Source organism: Salvelinus sp. IW2-2015, linkage group LG5 (genome assembly GCF_002910315.2).
Source record: "Salvelinus sp. IW2-2015 linkage group LG5, ASM291031v2, whole genome shotgun sequence".
Taxonomy (NCBI): Eukaryota; Metazoa; Chordata; class Actinopteri; order Salmoniformes; family Salmonidae; genus Salvelinus; species Salvelinus sp. IW2-2015.
The window spans coordinates 6,599,134-6,620,188 of NC_036844.1; the positions used below are offsets into that span (position 1 = coordinate 6,599,134).

Genomic DNA, 21,055 nt, shown 5'->3' on the forward strand with positions numbered 1-21,055 from the left:
TTGAAATACATCCACAGGTACACCTCCAATTGACTCAAATTATGTCAATTAGCCTATCAGAAGCTTCTAAAGCCATGACATCAAGCTGTTTAAAGGCACAGTCAACTTAGCGTATGTAAACTTCTGACCCACTGGAATTGTGATGCRGTGAATTATAAGTKAAATAATCTGTCTGTAAACAATTGTTGGAAAAATTACTTGTGTCATGCACAAAGTAGATGTCCTAACCGACTTGCCAAAACTATAGCTTGTTAACAAGACATTTGTGGAGTGGTTGAAAAACGAGTTTTAATGACTCCAACCTAAGTGTATGTAAACTTCCGACTTGAACTGTACCTACACGTATGCTATGATCACAAGATGCAGGCCTCCTTACTGTCCGTAGAATTTTGAAGCAAACAGCTGGAGGCAGGGCTTTTCCTACATTTTATGGAATGGTCTGCCTATCCATGTGAGAGATGCAAACTCTGCCTCGACCTTTAACTCTTTACTTAAGACTCATCTCTTCAGTAGATCCTATGATTGAGTGTAGTCTGTCCCAGGGATGCGACGGAGAACAGCAAGGCAGTGGRGCAACTAAACGCCCTTGCTGTCTCTGCCTGGCCAGCTCCCCTCTCTCCACTGGGATTCTCTGCCTCTGACCGTATTACGGGGGCTGAGTCACTGGCTTACTAGTGCTCTCCCATGCACTCCCTAGGAGGGGTGCATCACTTAAGTGGGTTGCGTCACTGACGTAATCTTTCTGTCCGGTTTGCGTCCCCTTGGGCTCAGCTTTGGATGAGATCTTCATGGGCTATACTCAGCCTTGTCTCAGGGTAGTAAGTTTGTGGTTTGTTGATATTCCTCTAGTGGTGTAAGGGCTATGCTTTGGCAAAGTGGGTGSGGTTATATCCTGCCTAGTTGGCCCTGTCCGGGGGTATCGTCCACAATGTCCCCCGACTCCCCCATCTCAGCCTTCAGTATCTATGCTGCAATAGTCTGTGTCGGGGGGCTAGGAGCAGTCTGTTATGTCTGGTGTCCTGTGAGAATTGTAGTATGCTCCCTCTAATTCTCTTTCTCTCCCTCCCCTCCAGAGGACCTGAGCCCTAGGACCATGCCTTAGGACAACCTGGCCTGACGAGTTCCTGTCTGTCCCCAGTCCACCTGGTTGTGATGTTGAATATTTGAACATATTGAAGAACAATCTGGCCTTAATGGCCACGTACTCTTATAGTCTCCACCCGGAACAGCCAGAGAGGACTACACCCCCCCCCCCACCCCTCCCCAGAGCCTGGTTCCTCTTGAAGGGGTTAGGGTCCCAAAGACCCTTCACATTATTGATTAATAAGGGGACCTTAAGATTCATATGTTTTTCTGCAGGCCTTATAATAGATACGGTTGCTATGTGCCTAAAAACTCTACCACTATATGTTTCACAAGCCATCTATTTTAGTCTTTGTGGTTATACCCTAGCTGTTGCAAGAGTGTGCTTGCAGGCTAGGTCTGAGTCAGACTGAAACTAGATAAAGAAAAGTAACCACTGTCTGGTTTTGACATTTTGATCTTGTGTGACARTGGACAATGCTAATGAATTCAGAGAAGCTACTGTACTAGGTTACCTTATAAGGTAACCTCAGCATATTGCCGTATACATACATTGACGTAGGTGATCATACCATCAGGGAGTGATCACATGTATAAAATCAGCTGCGCCCTTAGGTGGGTTGCAGAACTTACTCTGAAACATACATGCTGTGTTTCCATTGTCAACTTCTGTCTGCAATTGCATTAATAAAGGTTTGATTGATTTACTTAAAGAAGATATTGTCTGATTGYTGATTTTACCAATAAGCCAATGATTGACAAGGAACAAGGAACCTACCCCAACACTCTCTAGGTTTCTTCCTAGGTTCCTGCCTTTCTAGGGAGTTTTTCCTAGCCACCGTTCTTCTACATCTGCACTGCTTGCTGTTTGGGGTTTTAGACTGGGTTTCTGTATAACACTTTGTGACATCTGCTGATGTAAAAAGGGCTTCATAAATACATTTAATTTGATCTATGAGGGAGTCCGCATGTGTTTACATTAGTGGGAGTATGTTACATATCGCTCTGAGTTAGCCTGTAACTGTGTGTGGGTTTGTATTTGTTTGTAGGCGTGTGACAATATGTAGAGGTTTGCACTTTGCTGCAGATTGTAGGTGTGTGATATGTAGCATGGAAATGTAGGCCTGAAACCTTAAGGTTTATAGAGGAGAGGGCTGGTATATTACTGTAACAGCAGCATACCTGGGTTCAAATAATAATTTAAAACATGAAAAATATACTTTGATCTAGCCTGCATAGAGTGCCAAATGTGGGTTTACAGTTTTGGGACTACTATATCGGTCAATTAAGCCAGACAAGTTCAATCAAGCACAGATAAAGYATTTTAAATTATTTCAAATAGTATTTAGAAATCATTTCAAATTGTATTTGAACCTAGGTCTGAACATCAGGCCTTTGTAAGAATGCAGGAAGAAAGAGGTGGAGGTAGAGTGGACCTGAAACATTGAAAGTTACAGAGGGCTGTTATATTACTGTTACAGCAGCATACCTGGATTCAAATACTATTCAAAATAATTTCAAATACTGGGCTTGACTGAGCATTCAGGTGCAGTGGAATCAACAGAAAAATCTCAAACGTGCAAACTGCGCCCATCTGACACTCCAAGCGCTGTAAGTTTTTGAAAGATTTCAAATAACATTTGAACCCAAGTCAGAACAGCAGGCCTCTGTAAGAATGTACATTTATTTTTATTTAAACATTATTTAACTAGGCAAGTCAGTTAAGAACAAATTGTTATTTACAATGATGGCCTACCATAATGCAAAAGGCCTCCTGCGGGGACAGGGGCTGTGATTTAAAAAAATATATATATATATGGGACATAACACACATCACGACAAGAGAGACACCAAAACACTACATAAAGAGAGAYGTAAGACAACAACATAGCATGGCAGAAACACATGAAAACACATTGGTAGCAACACAAAACATGGTACAAACATTATTGGACACAGACAACAGCACAAAGGGCAAGAAGGTAGAGACAACAATACATCACGCGAAGCAGCCACAACTGTCAGTAAGAGTGTCCATGATTTGAGTCTTTGAATGAAGAGATGGAGACAAAACGGTCCAGTTTGAGTGTTTTTTGCAGCTCGTTCCAGTCGCTATGGTGAAAGAGGAGCAATTACGATAGAGGAAACCAAGTCTAGATTTAGTCTTTTCCTGCAGCTTTGATATGTGCTGAGAGAAGGACAGTGTACCGTCTAGCCATACTCCCAAGTACTTGTATGAGGTGACTACCTCAAACTCTAAAACTTCAGAGGTAGTAATCACACCGGTGGGGAAAGGGGCATTCTTCTTACCAAACTACATGACCCTTGTTTTGGAGGTGTTCAAGACAAGGTTAAGGGTAGAGAAAACTTGTTGGACACTAAGAAAACGTTGTTTTATTGCGTACAACACAACATCTGGGGAGGTGCCCGCTGAGTATAAGACTGTATAACCTGCACATAAATGGATGAGAGAGCTTCCTACTGCTGGAGCTCTGTTGTTGATGTAAATTGTGAAGAGTGTGGGGCCTAGGATTGAGCCTTGGGGTACCCCCTTGGTGACAGGCAGTGGCTGAGACAGCAGATGTTCTGACTTTATACACTGCACTCTTTGAGAAAGGTAGTTAGCAAAGCAGGCCAAAGACCCCTCAGAGACACCAATACTCCTTAGCCAGCCCACAAGAATGGAATGGTCTACTATATCAAAAGCTTTGGCCAAGGTTACATMATTTAGGACCTTTAAGGTTGCAGTGACACATCCATAACCTGAGCGGAAACTAGACTGCATACCCGAGAGAATACTATAGACATCAATAAAGCCAGTCAGTTGATTATTGACAAGTTTTTCCAACACTTTTGATAAATAGGGCAAAAAATKWATTGGCCTATAACAGTTAGGATCAGTTTGATATCCCCCTTTAAATAAAAGACGCACCGTGGCTGCCTTCCAAGCAATGGGAACCTCCCCAMAGAGGAGGGACCGGTTAAAAAGGTCAGAGATASGCTTGACGATTATATGGGCAGTAACCTTAAAGAAKAAAGGGTCTAAACCATCTGAACCAGATGTTAATTGGGGGTCAAGTTTAAGGAGCTCCTTTAGCACCTCGGACTCAGAAAYCGCCTACAGGGAGATACTTTGTAGYGGGGCAGGGGAAAAAGACGGAGGAGCATCGTCAMATTAGAAGGGGTGGGAGATGAGGAAATGTTGGACGGGCAAGGAGACATGGCATACTCAAATAGGAATCCTGACTYATTGGAGTGGTGATTAAAGAGCTCAGCCATGTGCTCCTTGTCAGCAGCAACCACATCATCAACGTTAACCTCACTAGGGTAGGGGGCACTATTTTCACCTCCGGATGAAAAGCGTGCCCAAAGTAAACTGCCTGCTACTCAGGCCCAGARGCTACTATATGCATATAATTGGTAGATTTGGATAGAAAACACTCTAAAGTTTCCAAAACTGTTAGAATAATGTCTGTGAGTATAACAGAACTGATATGGCAGGCAAAAATCCGAGTTTTTTTTTATTTTATGTTAGTAGTTTTCTATTGAATGCCATTACAGTATCCATTGACTTAGGACTCAAATTGCACTTCYTATGGCTTCCACTGGATGTCAACAGTCTTTAGAAATTGTTTCAGGCTTGTATTCTGAAAAATGAGGGAGTAAGACCACTTTGAATGAGTGGACACTGCAGTGTCCCAGAGGTTTTTCATGCGCACTACCGAGAGCACGCCTTTCTTGTTTTCCTTTTATATTGACGAAGCTATTGTCCAGTTGAAATGTTATTGATTATTATGACTAAAAACAACCTGAGGATTGATTATAAACATCTTTCGACATATGTCTACGAACTTTACTGATACTTTTCKGATTTTTCGTCTGTCTGTTGTGACTGCCTTTGAGCCTGTGGATTACTGAACAAAACGCGGAAACAAAACGGAGGTTTTGGATATAAAGAGGGACTTTATCGAACAAAACAAACATTTATTGAGTAAATGGGAGTCTTGTGAGTGCAACCATATGAAGATCAAAGGTAAGTGATTAATTATATCACTATTTCTGACTTGTGTAACTMCTCTACTTGGCTGGTAACTGTTTGTAATGATTTGTCTGCTCGCATGGTATGCTTTCGCCGTAAAGCCTTTTTGAAATCTGACACCGTGGTTGGATTAACAAGAAGTTAATCTTTAAACCGATGTATAACACTTATGTTTTATGAATTTTTATAATGAGTATTTCTGTTTTTGAATTTGGCGCTCTGCAATTTCACTGGATGTTGTCCAGGTAGCGTCCCACACCCCCTAGAGAGGTTAAGGGACATGGGCAGCTGTGATGAGGAGGGTTTAGTCTCCAGGTCTGTAACCGTTTTCTAGAACTTCTTGGGGTTAGACCCAGAGAGAGAGAGCTGCTCCTTAAAGTAACTAACTTTGGCCTTCCGGATAGCCTGAGTGTACTTATTTCTAATTTGCCTGAATGAGAGCAAGTCAGCCTGAATGCCGTGTGCCGAGYGATTTGCCAAATGAAATTCTTGAGGTGGAGTAACTCTGCCAGATCACGGTCAAACCAGGGGCTGAACCTGTTTTTAATTCTCATTTAAAAAGAAGGGCCAAGTGTCTTCAACAGAGGGGATCAAGCTGATTCTATACCAATTTACAGAGGCCAGATCATGAAGGAAGGCTTGCTCATTACATTTTTTTAGCAAGCGTCTATGACAAGTTAGTACAGGTCGTTACACTAAGCAGCCATTACGAACACAGGCTGTAAAACAGTGATCACTAAGGTCATTACAGAAAACACCAGACTGATACCTATCAGGATTATTTGTAAGGATAAGATCAAGGAGAGTAGCCTTTTCTTGGTGTTTGGAGTCATACTGTGTGGGATTGGTTATAATCTGAGGAAGATTTAGAGAGCCCCATTGCTTTAGGACTTGGTCAGGTGGTTTAAACATGTCCCAGTTTAGGTCACCTAGCAGGACAAATGAAGACTTATTCTAAGGGGCCAGGAGAGAGTTTAGGGCATTTAGGGTACAGGCTGGTACTGATGGTGGCCGATAACACCCAGCAACAGTCAACAAAGAGTTAYTTGAAAGTTTAATGTGTAAATCCAGCAGATCAAATTGTTTGGGAACAGACTTGGTGGAGACAACCGAGCACTGAAAGTGTTCCTTGGTAAAGATTGCCACTCCACCTCCTTTGGAAGATCTGTCTTGCCGAAAAAGGTTAACATCAGTGTTCAAAGCACTCTTTCTTAACCACGTCTCAGTAATGACCAACACATCTCGAATGGAGTTGTGAACCCACACTTTCAATTGATACATTTTGGGTAGTAAGCTTCTGGTGTTAACGTGCAGAAATCCCAGGCTTTTACGTGAGCAGAAATCAGTGAAGCAGATATCAGAGCACAAATCAGAATTGGGACTAGCAACAGTAGATGGGCCAGTGTGTACTTGCACATTTCCAGATATCATCAACAGTAATACAATCAGGGAACGGCAAAGGACAGGGAGAGCTCTGCAGTGCTGATTTATAACATTTGAATGTGCATTAGATGGCAACAAGATCATRTTGTACAGTAATTTCATCAGGTAACATGAATACAAAGCCAGCAAGAAGTGGTTAGAATAGGATGGGAGGCCAAGAGTCCGTGTAACCAGTAGAGAGTCAGAGTCCCGTGTGTGGAAAAAAACAGACTTTCCCACGGTTGGGTAAACAAGCAAGTTCATAGTCAACAAAACATGCAGGCGTCATGASGCAAATAGCATAAAGCACAAGCGAAAAATATAACTTTGGGCTAGCCGTTGTAAGTTTAGAGTCACTTGCCTCAACAGTGCATGTCTGCTGGAGGCAAGAGAAAGCTCGAGGGGGGAGTGTGGCGGGGGTACCTATACCAGATAGGGGGAGACAGGCCAGGGCAAATGGTGAACAGATCGCCAGGTGGAATCCAAGCAGCAGTGCAGCAGGCAATGGGAGTAGGTGTCAGACCCACTTGGGAGAAGCTATTTTTGGGAGGCARATTCCTTGTAGAAAATCCCAGCTAACGTAGCTAGTATGTCTCTGTCCATCTTTTCCACGTGGAAAACGAGGTCGTTAGCTAGCTTTATCTTGTCAGTATTGGCGAATGGGTCCTTTACGACGTCCAAACAAAGTTGTCCTGTGGCTGTTGTATTTTGGGGATTCTGTATTTTGGGGATTCTGTGCACAGATGGAGAGGGAGAGGCTGTGAAACTCTCCTGCATTTTTTGAGTTTTCACACCTCTCACTCCACACTTCAGTGCTAATTTCAGTCAGATTATTTCCTAGCAGATTAGTAGGCATATTTATTAAGCTTCATATAACAAAATTACCTYGAGATTGTCTTTTACTTTTTGGCTTCAGAAAGTAGGTTCAGTCTGAACATTACTCACACAATTTTGTGTTGGATGGTATTTCCAGGTTCCGTTGTGTTGGATTGTTAGGAGTATTTTTCCTTGATAGTACTCAGTAGTAAATAGTCCATTCAGGTAATTTTGTCCAAAATCAAGGTTTTAGGTATGGAATTGTGAATTGCAACAAACGCTGACACTAATCCAAGTTATCCAAGTATATCGGACCAAATTATGAAAGACAAGCGTTGTAATTTTGAATTCCGTAAAGTCAGTGGGGAAGAGGAAAATACTATTGTTGTCTATCAACAATGACAAGCCACCSGGATCTGGCAATCTGGATGAAAATTTACTGAGGACAATAGCAGACGATATTGCCACTCCTGTTTGCCACATCTTCAATTTAAGCCTMCTAGAAAGTGTGTGCCCTCAGACCTGGAGGGAAACTAAAGTCATTCCGCTACCCAAAAATAGTAAAGCCCCCTTTACTGGCTCAAATAGCTGGCCAATCAGCCTGTTACCAACCCATAGTAAACTTCTGTAAAAAATGGTGTTTGCTCAGATAAAATGCTATTTCACAGTACACAAATTGACGACTTTCAGCACGCTTATAGGGAAGGACACTCAACAAGCACAGCAATTACACAACAAAAATTGGTGATAAAATGATTGTGGGGGCTGTCTTGTTAGACTTCAGTGCAGATTTTGACATTATCGATCATAGTCAGCTGCTGGAAAAACATATGTGTTATGTTTATTATTGTTATTGTTTATTATAATGTGGATAAAGAGTTCATTATCTAACAGAACACAGAGGGTGTTCTTTAATGGAAGCCTCTCAAACATAATSCAAGTCGAATCAGGAATTCCCCAGGGTAGCTGTTTAGGCCTCTTGCTTTTTTCAATCTTTACTAATGACATGCCACTGACTTTGAGTAAAGCYAGAGTGTCTATGTATGCGGATGACTCAACACTACCCACGTCAGCAACTTCAGCGACTGAAATGACTGCAACACTCAACAAAGAGCTGCARTTAGTTTCAGAGTGGGTGGCAAGGAATTTGTTAGCCCTAAATATTTCTAAAACTAAAAGCATTGTATTTGGGACAAATCATTCACTAAACCCTGAACCTCAACTAAATCTTGTAATAAATAATGTGGAAATTGAGCAAGTTGAGATGACTAAACTGCTTGGAGTAACCCTGGATTGTAAACTGTCATGGTCAAAGCGTATTGATACAACAGTAGCTAAGATGGGGAGAGATCTGTCCATAATAAATATGCCACACTCTGCCATTTTAACAACACTATCAACAAGGCAGGTCCTTCCAGCCCTAGTTTTGTCCCACCTTGACTACTGTTCAGTCGTGTGGTCAGGTGCTACAAAAAAAGGACTTAGGAAAATTGCAATTGGCTCAGAACAGGAAAGCACGGCTGGCCCTTGGATGTACACAGAGAGCTAACATTAATAGGATGCATGTCAATCTCACCTGGCTCAAAGTGGAGGAGAGATTGACTTCATCACTACTTGTATTTATGAGTGGTATTGACATTGTAACGATGTAGGCTGAGAGTCGGGAAGCAAGCTCAGGGAGTGAATACATTGAATTAATTAATAAATGAACAAAACAAGAGACACAAACAGCGCACCGACATGAAACAGGAATAATGACGACTGGGGAAGAAACCATAGGGAGTGACATATAAAGGGCAGGTAATCAAGGAGGTGATGGAGWCCAGGTGTGTGTCATTATGCGTAACGCTGGTGACAGGTGTGCGCCATAATGAGCAGCCTGGTGACCTAAAGGCCGGAGTGGGAGCACACATGACAGACATGTTGAATGCACCGAGCTGTCTGTTTGAACTACTGGCACACAGCTCGGACACCCATGCATACCCCACAAGACATGCCACGAGAGGTCTCTTCACAGTACCCAAGTCCAGCAGCAGACTATGGGAGGCGCACAGTACTACATAGAGCCATGACTACATGGAACTCTATTCCACATCAAGTAACTGATGCAAACAGTAAAATTATATTTAAAAAAACAGATCAAAAACACATTACGGAACAGCGGGGACTGTGAAGCAACACAAACATAGGCACAGACACATGCATACACACACAAGATAACATACACACATACACATGGATTTAGAACTGTAGATGTGGTGGAATAGGGGCCTAAGAGCACACAGTGTGTTGTAAAATCTGTGAATGTATTGTAATGTTTTTTTTAAATTGTATAAACTGCCTTAATTTCGCTGGACCCCATGAAGAGTTACTGCTGCCAGCAGCTAATGGGGATCCGTAATAAATACAAAAAGGTTTTGATGTTGAGGTTAGTATCCTGTATAAGTCCTTACAAATAAAATCTAGTTTAACTACATTTATCCAACTCTAATTCCATATTTTTGCAGAAGAACCCATGGGCCCATGCTCGCTGTGTTACTTTGTATATCACTTCATAAAGCTGGAGGGAGAGGTAGTCCTGAATCCTTGAGGGTTACAGAGGGTTGTTATATTACTGTAACAGCAGCAGCTGCTTTTCAGGTCTCTCTGAGAGGGCAGGCAGGGAGAGGGGTCTAAAACTGCCATGCAGGGAGATGTAGTGGGCCTAAAGCCTTGAGGGAACTGCCAGGTGAACAGCTGGCCTTTCAATGCATGACTGAAAACCTGAACCAACAACAACAAATACTGCCCTCGCTATCTATTCTAAAAACATGTTAATTAAGGAATTCTGGAATGCATACTGCCCACATACTAGCTATGCTCTGAGTTCATCTTCATTAAGGAACTATGGGATATGTAGTGCTCTAGGGGAGGAGTACGCAACTACATTTGGCCGAAGGAAGCTTTTTGYCAGAGAGAAAATAATGATTAAAACAATTAGTTGTGGCCGATTGCATGTACTGCCAAATTCTCAAAAATTKAGRTGGCTTATGGTAAAGAAATGGACAGTCAATTCTCTGGYAACAGCTACACTAATGTTCAAAAGCACCGTTTTTTGACCTATTAAAATAACATCAAATTGATCAGAAATACAGCGTAGACATTGTTAATGTTGTAAATGACTATTGTAGCTGGAAATGGCAGATTTTTTATGGAATATCTACATATGCRTACAGAGGTCCATTATCAGCAACCATCACTACTGTGTTCCAATGGCACGTTGTGTTAGCTAATCCAAGTTTATMATTTTAAAAGGCTAATTGATCATTAGAAAACACTTTTGCAATTATGTTAGYACAGCTGAAAACTGTTGTTCTAATTAAAAGAAGCAATAAAACTGGCCTTCTTTAGACTAGATGAGTATCTGGAGCATCAGCATTTGTGGGTTCAATTACAGGCTCAAAATGACTAGAAACAAAGAACTCTCTTCTGAAACTCATCAGTCTATTCTTGTTCTGAGAAATTAAGGCTATTCCATGTGAAAAATTGCCAAGAAACTGAAGATCTCGTACAACGCTGTGTACTACTCCCTTTACAAAACAACGCAAACTGGCTCTAACCAGAATAGAAACGGGGGTGGGAGGCCCCGGTGCACAACTGAGCAAGAGGACAAGTACATTAGAGTGTCTAGTTTGAGAAACAGACGCCTCACAAGTCCTCAACTGGCAGCTTCATTAAATAGTACCCGCAAAACACCAGTCTCAGCGTCAACAGTGAAGAGGCGACTCCGAGATGCTGGCCTTMKAGGCAGAGTTCCTCTATCCCGTGTCTGTGTTATTTTGCCTATCTTTTCTTTTTATTGGTCAGTCTGAGATATGGCTTTTTCTTTGCAACTTTGMCGAGAAGGCCAGCATCSCGGAGTCGCCTCTTCACTGTTGACGTTGASACTGGTGTTTTGCGGGTACTATTTAATGAAGCTGCCAGTTGAGGACTGATTCCCACATAAAATAGCCTTTAGAGTGAATWWWAAAAAAAWMAMMCATAATATTTGTTTTGGATAGAAATGCTCAAAATTAGAGAAAAGGTGRTTTTTATCTCATTGCTAATTACCAGGAAGTTTGAAAAGACAGGCTGAGTGGGCCGGGGAGCTTATATTTATGAGCTTGCCTTGACTGACAGCTCTTTGAAACGCCTATGTCAAGAAACTTGGATGCAGTAAACAGTGTTGCAGTAAAATCATCTCAAGCAAATTTGGTGATACACAAAGAAAGGTTAAGGTWAAAAAAAAGATCTATGTGTTTTTATATACACAGTAACTTCGGAAAGTATTCAGACCCCTTGACTTCTTCYACATTTTACTACGTTCCAAATTCTTCACCAATCTACACAGAATACTCCATAATGACAAAATGAAAACAGGTTTTTAGAAATGTTAGCAAATGTATTAAAAATMAAAAACAAAAATACCTTATTTACATAAGWATTCAGACCCTATGCTATGAGACTCGAAATTGAGCTCAGGTGCTTCCAGTTTCCATTGATCATCCTTGAGATTGGAGTSCAGTTATTGGAGTCCACCTGCGGTAAATTAAATTGATTGGACATGATTTGGAAAGGCACACACCTGTCTATATAAGGTCCCACAGTTGACAGTGCATGTCAGAGCAAAAACCAAGCCATGAGGTTGAAGGAATTGTCCGGAGAGCTCCTACACAGGATTGCATTGAGGCACAGATCTGGGGAAGGGTACCAAAACATTTCTGCAGCATTGAATGTCCCCAAGAACACAGTGGCTTCCATCATTCTTAAATGGAAGATGTTCGGAACCACCGAGACTCTTCCTAGAGCTGGCCGCCAGACCAAACTGAGAAATCGGGGGAGAAGGGCCTTGGTCAGGGAGGAGACCAAGAACCTGACGGTCACTCTGACAGAGCTCTAGAATTCCTCTGTGGAGATGGGAGAACCTTCCAGAAAGACAAGCATCTCTGCAGCACTCCACCAATCAGGCCTTTATGGTACAGTAACCAGATGGAAGCCACTCCTCAGTGAAAGGCACATTACATCCCGCTTGGAGGTTGCCAAAAGGCACCTAAAGACTCTCAGACCATGAGAAACAAGATTCTCTGGTCTGATGAAACCAATGAATGACAAGCGTTACGTATGGAGGAAACCTGGCACCATCCCTACGGTGAAGCACAGTGGTGAAAGCATCATTATGTGGGGATGTTTTTCAGCAGCAGGGACTGGGTGACTAGTCAGGATCGAGGAAAAGATTAACGGAACAAAGTACAGAGAGATCCATGATGAAAACCTGCTCAGGACCTCAGACTKGGGGCGAAGGTTCACCTTCCAACAGGACAATCACCCTAAGCACACAGCCAAGACAACGCAGGACTGACTTCCAGACAAGTCTCTGAATGTCCTTGAGTGGCCCAGCCAGAGCCCGGACTTGAACCCGATCAAACATCTCTGGAGAGACCTGAAAAAACCTGGGCAGGAACGCTCCCCAACCGACCTGACAGTGCCTGCAGAGAATTGGAGAAACTCCCCAAATACAGGTGTGCCAAGCTTGTAGTGTCATACCCAAGAAGACCTGATGCTGTAATCACTGCCAAAGGTGCCTCAACAAAGTACTGAGTAAAAAGTCTGAATACTTATGTAAATGTGATATTTCAGTCTTGTATTTTTWATAAATTAGCAACAATGTCTAAACCTGTTTTTGCTTTGTCAATATTGGRTATTAAGTTGAGATTCAATCAATTTCAGAATAAGGCTGTAATATRACATAATTGGGGRAAAAAGTCAAGGGKTCTGAATACTTCTCAAAGGCACTGCATTTCCCATTTGGGCATGTCTCTTGTGATGTTATCACAGCAACACTGATTGATGTGTTGACTTGACAACTGCGTCAGTTTTGAACAACCCTCCCCACTTTTGTTCCATGCTAGCTGAAGACCTAGCTAGCCAGTAACTAGCGAACACCAGACACAGATGAAAGGGGAAACCTATACGCATCTTTTCCATAGATGAACTTGGTCAACTTTTAATTATGCACTATTTGCAGAGWCACTACAGTCAAATGTGGGCACCAGTAGAGTAGCTCCTAGCTATATAAACCATGACCCTCTCCAAAACGCCTTCTCTGATGTAGGTTACAAGGTGGTACTTATTGACATTTCTCAAACCTGAAAAGTTCTCTGTAGATCCTTTTGAAGAACCATACATGTTTTTTGTTAATTCTGGTCAGCCATGTCATATTGTTAAAATTCCATAGGTGTTATTGTGTTAATTGACAAGCTGAATCAAGAGAGCTAGCTCCGGAACAGCTGGGGGTCCCCGAGGAGAGCGTAAAGAAATACATTTAAAAACAACCATTCTCAATTGACAGAAGCCCATACATGAGTGTTTCGCACAACCCTAKCACTAACCATAGACGTAATATGCAATGGCATAACACAACACATTGGATGAACTGTAATGACCTAACTCACAGTTGTGCAAAAAGAGCTGTGCGCATCCCACACAACAAAATATCTTAATGAGCCACCTCCCCTACATTTCAATTATCACTAAAAGAGCAAAGAACCCTTATGTGAACTGTAAAGAACCATTGAAGAGCTCAAAGGGTTCTTGAGTCATTATGGTTCCACATAGAACCAGCACCCTTCCCAAAGAACTCTTGAGGAACCCTCATATTTGTTTTGTCTGTACACCATCCTATCTCCCTAGGCATGAACAAGTTGACAACTGGTTAACAAGCAGAATGGACATTATTTCAACATAATAATCATGTCAAAAATCAGAAGAAATCAGCCATGATGATGTTCTTCATCTTGCAAGCCTTCCCCTTTTTTCCTCAAAACATAACAATGGTCATTATGGCCAAACARTTCTATTTTTGTTTCATCAGACCAGAGGACATTTCTCCAAAAAGTACGATCTTTGTCCACATGTGCAGTTACAAACCGTAGTCGGGCTTTTTTATGGCAGTTTTTGGAGCAGTGGCTTCTTTCTTGCTGAGCTGCCTTTCAGGTTATGTCGATATAGGACTCGTTTTAGTGTGGATATAGATACTTTTGTACCTGTTTCCTCCAGCATCTTCACAAGGTCCTTTGCTGTTGTTCTGGGATTGATTTGCACTTTTCGCACCAAAGTACRTTCATCTCTAGGAGACAGAACACGTCTCCTTCCTGAGCGGTATGACAGCTGCGTGGTCCCATGGTGTTAATACTTGCGTACTATTGTTTGTACAGATGAACGTGGTACCTTCAGGCGTTTGGAAATTGCTCCCAAGGATGAACCAAACTTGTGGAGGTCTACAATTTTTTTTTCTGAGGTCTTGGCTGATTTCTTTTGATTTTCCCATGATGTCAAGCAAAGAGGCACTGAGTTTGAAGGTAGGCCTTGAAATACATCCACAGGTACACCTCCAACTGACTCAAATGATGCCAATTAGCCTATCAGACGCTTCTAAAGCCATGACATCATTTTTTTGAATTTTCCAAGCTGTTTATAGGCACAGTCAACTTAGTGTATGTAAACTTCTGACCCACTGGAATTGTGATACAGTGAATTATAAGTGAAATAATCTGTCTGTAAACAATTGTTGGGAAAATTACTTGTGTCATGCACAAAGTAGATGTCCTAACCGACTTGTCAAAACTATAGTTTGTTAACAAGAAATTTGTGGAGTGGTTGAAAAACAAGTTTTAATGACTCCAACCTAAGTGTATGTAAACTTCCGACTTCAACTGTGTATGTGTTATTTTAACTGACAAATAAAATCAATCAATCCAAACTSTGCAGCAGCTGGTTGATGAATGGAAAGAGACATCTATTACAGAAAACCGAAAAGTTGAATGACATTCGGACATTGTCAAGCCAAGGCTTTGATAGTGGGTAAGCCTAGAAGGTAGGGAAGTAGTTTCTGTTTGTCGAGATTGACATAATCTATTTATTGTGGTGTTGAAAATGCAAACCATGATATTGAATTGCCCAATGTCGGCATGCTTTGATTATTCGTTGTGTGGTGCATTAGCACAGAAACCTGTTGGTGGAAAATATGTTGCATACATTTTATATAATTATAAATATTRCATCAAAATGTTGAAAATGTGACTTCCCCCTAGCTGATCGTGTCTGCAGCCAACTCTGACCGTAGTGTAATCACTCAGGCAGGGAGAGTTAACTCGTCTGTGGTGGTCTGCGAACCCTCCAACCTTCTGGCCCATAGCCCTCCGTGGAATCGACTGTACCACAAAAGAATGCTGAAGTGGCAAAGTCGATATCCCCGTTTATAAACACAGGATCCCTACAGTTATTGTTATTTGTGGTCGTAAACACATTATTTTGAGTTAATTCTATGAGGGTGGAGGGTGTTCAATATATTTTATAGTACAAGGGGAGGGTCAAGTGAAAATATGTTTTACTTTGGGGAGGGGGGGTGCATTTTTTTTTATGACACCTTGAGGTAGACCAGTCCCTCCCTAGTAAATTCCGATCTGCCCCTAACATTAATCCAATCTGAAATGAATTAAATGTTGAGGCCTGTGGTTGAATTTTAATTAAAATAAGGTTCAAATTTGTTAGAATATTGTGTGGTCTATGTTTGTATATTGCCAAATAGATGTCCACATAATGTACTCATGTTGACAGGATTATTATGTTGAAATAATGTCCATTCTGCTTGTTAACCAGTTGTCAACTTGTTCATGCCTAGGGAGATAGGACGGTGTACAGACAAAACAAATATGAGGGTTCCTCAAGAGTTCTTTGGGAAGGGTGCTGGTTCTATGTGGAACCATAATGACTGAAGAACCCTTTGAGYTCTTCAATGGTTCTTTACAGTTCACATAAGGGTTCTTTGCTCTTTTAGTGATACTTAAAATGTAGGGGAGGTGGCTCATTAAGATATTTTGKGGCTCTTTTTGTGCAACCGTGAGTGAGAGTGTCATTCTAGTTCATCTAATGTGTTGTGTTATACTCCTCTATATGATTATGGGCAGTGGCATATCTTGTGAAAKATTTTGCATGGCCTTGCGTCAATTGAAAATGGTTGACTAAATCAGTCAGAGTTCCTCAAATCTCTCCTCGTGGACCCCCAGCTGTTCCAGAGGTAGCTAACTTGATTCAACTCATCTTCTAACACCTATGGATTTAAAGCAATATAATAGGGCTTGCCAGAAAGACAAGAAAAGTGTGGTTCTTCAAAAGGATCTACACAGAACCTTTCAGATTGATATAGGTTATTTATAGAACCCTTCTCCATAAAATAAACAGTTATTCATAAAGGTTCTAGAAATAACCATAAAAAAGTGTTATATATAGCCCCCAAAAAGGATTGTAACCATAGYGGAGCCCTTTTTTGGTTCTATAAAGAACCTTTTTAATGGTTCTTTATAGAACCTTGGGAAAGGGTGTTTTATAGCGTCATACGGGTTCCATTTAGAACCTCATGAGCATGGTTCTTTATAGAACCTTGAAAAAAGTGTTCTATATAGCACCAAAAAGGGTTCCACTATGCTTACAAGCCCAAAAAAAACAATCTGGTACTATTTAGAACCATACTTTTTTTGTCTGTAGGTCTCTGGGAATGAACAGACACACGTGTAGTTTTGGGGAACATAAATAATTGCTAGAATATCTGTGTAACCCTTTATGTAAACATGTGTGCTAAAAATTAGGGAATTTACTTTTAACTATAGAGTAAAATGTGCACAATGTGAGTTAAAGGCAACTTCCTCACAACAATAAACCAACCATCAGCACCATGGACAGCACCACCATAAGCATCTCCCAGAAGTGCTGTGTGGGTGGTTCAGGCAGAGAACAACACTTGACAACATTCTTCAATCACATTGTCAACTCCTGCATTACAGCCTTGGATACATCGTTGGTGATTGGATCAAAATGTTGTATAATGGTTTATACCACACAAATAAAATGTACGTTGGTTAGAATGAAGACCTCCCTCTTCCTCTCAGCAGTCGCATTCTTACTGCTCGTTTGGGCATCTTCAAAAGACCAGCTGTGCTGTGCTACTTGATATGCAATCATCTTAGACTGTTTGTTATTCAAAAAAAACGACACATCCAGAATAACGATACATCTATAGCAGACAAAGSACAACGATTCGATTTGAAATTAAAAACATTCTGAAATAACCCTAACCCGCAGATTCATTATTTGGATAGGTATATTTGTCATTCATTTATTACATTTGCTCATTATTTATACGTGTGTAATATATTTGTATATTGACACACATTTGAGCATTTTGTATATCTCTGTATCCCTGCGCGTTAGACAGAGAGCCCCGGTAGGGTCAGGCTGTGTGACATTCATTGGGCGCTTCTGGCGCTATCTGCGCCCGTGTAGCACAATGTATCCACATCRTCGCCATGTAATCCCACCCGTTAATCTGTTTAAGTGCGGAAACTGTCTGATTTACCGGAGCTYTGTCTAGCGAGCAGGCACTGGGTAGAATCTTAATCTTTTATCGGACCAATTAACCGCCCGCCACGTTGTAGCTCTAATACAGAGGGGAAAATGGCGTGTGTTCAAACCTACTTGGGTGAGTTCTGTGCCCATCAAGACGAGGACGATAAGACTCAGGATCTTGCTCGAGGGCTGCATCTCTTGCCTCTGGTGTGTGGAACGTACCAATGCTCTCACATGCAGATCGGTTCCTTTGCGTCCCCCGCACGGCAGTCCTCTCCGCTCCCTCCTAGCTCTGAGGTCGCTCGCCGTCTGTTTATCACTCAGCAATCAAATAGTAGAAAGCGATAAATCTGTGTGGAATCACAGTCTCTTCGCATATTAAAAAAAGAAAAATCTCGGCTCCTCTCGGTCTCCGTGTTTCTGCTTTCCCTCTTTCGTTCTCCCTTTCGTCCTCTAATCGCCACTACGGGTTCTGATAAACATTTGCGAAGGAAGACGTTGGTTTACGGAAAGCTGCACTGGTTACTCAGAATTTGCCAAAACTTTGCTCCCCTGCCTCGAGCCTCAGAAGAGCGATTGGTGAAAAATGTGAGAGACGGCGGAGCTGTCCACGGTGTTGAACCAGGAAGTGACATGCCAGAGCGTGGGAAATTCAAACAGGGAGCGCACGAGAGATATGGAAGGAGGCCTAATATTTGATGATTTTTATTGTTAAGAAAACATGTCCCTCAATTCTAGTATTTCATTTATTTGTCACAGGTTTATTAAACTAAAGCTGTCCTGTCTGTGTTCTAGATAGTCTATTTAATCCATTGGGAGTTTCTTCTTTGATTTGGCTCATATTTCAAAAGAATGGTATTCATTTCACATACACCTCTGTTCATTGATATTGAAACAATACATGATCATGGTCTGTAAGGCTGAAATCATGTGTTGGTTTCTAAATTGAGAAATTGATCAAGCAACACTGGCGGTAACAGTTAAAATAGAAAGACTCTGGGATTGTGTAATGTTGTTTGTGTTKCATGGAACCATGAAAAGTAGTGCTGAGATCTCGTTTTTGGAAGGTGTTTGAATGTAAACCCAATGTAAGTGTTACGATGCACAGAAAGTGTTTTTAAAAATGGAATAGCATTATTCTGAAACACCCAAAGTGGTTCTTCAATCTGAATAGTAGTGTTTTTAAGAGAGGGTTTGAAARCACTTTGAGTTTCAGTGTATGTAAAATGCAGCATCAAAACAAACATAAATATATTTTAGCAGACTGTGAGACTGAGAAATGCAAACGGTTTCTACCTTAAATATTGATTAATGATAAGGGTCTATGAAGAAATGTTTGTTGTGGAATTCTAATTCTAACTATATTTTATGAGGATAACCAAAAATAGAGAAAATTAAGTTATTGAACTCATTGGAAGTCTGTTTTTAATCTCCTTGCACTTCCTATCTTGCCCTGTGGCTCTGTTTTTAGAGGACTGTAGGTAATTAAAAATGTTCAGACTTTATTATTATTATTTTACACAATGTTGTATGCATGTTTGAAGACAGAAAAATATACCTCTATATTAGTATTAAGCAGCTTGTTGTGCCATGAGGCGTAATTGCTCATGATGAACAGATTTGAAAACAGTCAGGCAAAATGAAGTTCAGCGATGAGACGACCCATTCCCACATTTCTAGCTTGTAATATTGGAGGCTAATACTGTATCCTGCAATGTTTCTGGAAAACCTGCAGTTACTCCTGGGGGGGGATCGAGAACTGTGCTCAACTGTGCCTGGCAAAATGGGTTAAACGGGCAAATGATCAGATACATAAATCAATGTTAAACATTAAAATACTCCAAAAGAAGTGATMTAATTATGYACTAGACAGGATTTGAAACACCATAATAATGTTTAGGAGTTTCAGGGAGAGGAAACAACACCAAAAGAGGCAGTATCTAACCAAACTCGAAACACCAAAATAGGTGTTGCAGAACACTTGACTAAGTGGTGTTAAAACACACCAAGTAATGTTTCAAAACATCTCAGGATAATGTGTTTCAATACTCCAGCAAAGTTAAGGTTTCGGGCTCCTTCGCATTGGTTATAGCTCAGTTGCCACTTGTTTTGGTGTTACGAAGCACTTCATTTTAACCGTGTTCATACTGTGTGGTCGGCTGCAACTACAGCCTGTTCTTGATATGCTTTACCCAGCTGCACGCTGGGGATATCGCAGTTCATGRAATTGAAAGTGCAGTTCAACACTTTTCATCCGAATGCCTTCCTCTCGTAGCCACATGGGATGTACAACGTGCTGTGTGTCAGCTTGACGAGGGTTTTATAGACTTTTATAGACTGTCACTGGAAGCTGGCTCATGTCCTCCCTCAAACTAAAGTGACAAAATGTTGGTGGTGTGTGTGTCTGTGTGTATGTGTGTGTCTAGAGGGGGTACGTGTGTGTGGGGGTGTGTGTATGTGTGTGGGGGGGGGGGGGGGCGGGTCGGGGGGGGCGAGCCACAGGTAAGTGTGTGTGACTGACTTTCTATGCTACAATATTATGCATGGAGAGAATCTAACTATTTGGATTGGGTATATTAGTGCACAGGGGGTCTTGTTTGTGTAGGCAGTAGCCCACAGTGCTGGCCCGCTGTGTGTAAGCCTATGTGCTTTGTCACTTTAGTGGTCTATTTAGCATTCTCCCTCTGTGCCGAGCTCATTTCATTGTGTGCCTCAGTAATGGCCTCTTTTCTCTCAGATGCAAACCAAAAGTAATTCCTCTGTCAATTGCTTGCCCCAGAAGTCTTTGATGCGATTCCATGGCCGCCAGGCTGCCTGCGTCTCGGTGGAATTGTATCATACACTAACAGCTTAAAGGCATGTAGCATCAGACACACACGCCTTAATTTGTTAAACAGCTTACAGAGGGACCCAGCTAGCTGTAGCTGGCTAAATGTGTTCACTTACATCTACTCTGGCTACCAAAGGACTGAGCGTATGTACATAGTGTATGTCCCGAATGGCACCCTATTCCCTTTTATAGTGCACTACTTCTGACCAGAGCCTGCCTACGGCTCTGGTCAGAAGTAGTGCACTAAAATAGGGAATAGGGTGCCACGGGATGAATCCAGAGAGATACTGTGGGGTAATGTAATGTGGAGAACATGCTGCGTAACATGCTGCATAGACTACTAGTTGTTAGTTTTACTAACTATTTTTCCTTAAGATAGTGAAGTCGGGTAAACATCCTATTACACTTTTACCCTCTATTGCTTTGTGCACAAAATAGTGTTTTAT

The 21,055-nt window shown here is 41.5% G+C and overlaps 1 protein-coding gene across 1 annotated transcript in view; it reads right to left on the minus strand.

Moving 5' to 3' along the window:
• Positions 1 to 18,412, minus strand: part of LOC111963844 (noelin-like) — a 60,169-nt gene extending 41,757 nt beyond the window's left edge. The window contains exon 1 of the mRNA XM_023987394.3: positions 17,909 to 18,412. Coding sequence (XP_023843162.1) covers positions 17,909 to 17,974 — 66 coding nt within the window. The 5' untranslated portion in view covers positions 17,975 to 18,412. The remainder of the gene's footprint in view (positions 1 to 17,908) is intronic.
• Positions 18,413 to 21,055: the final 2,643 nt, after the last annotated feature.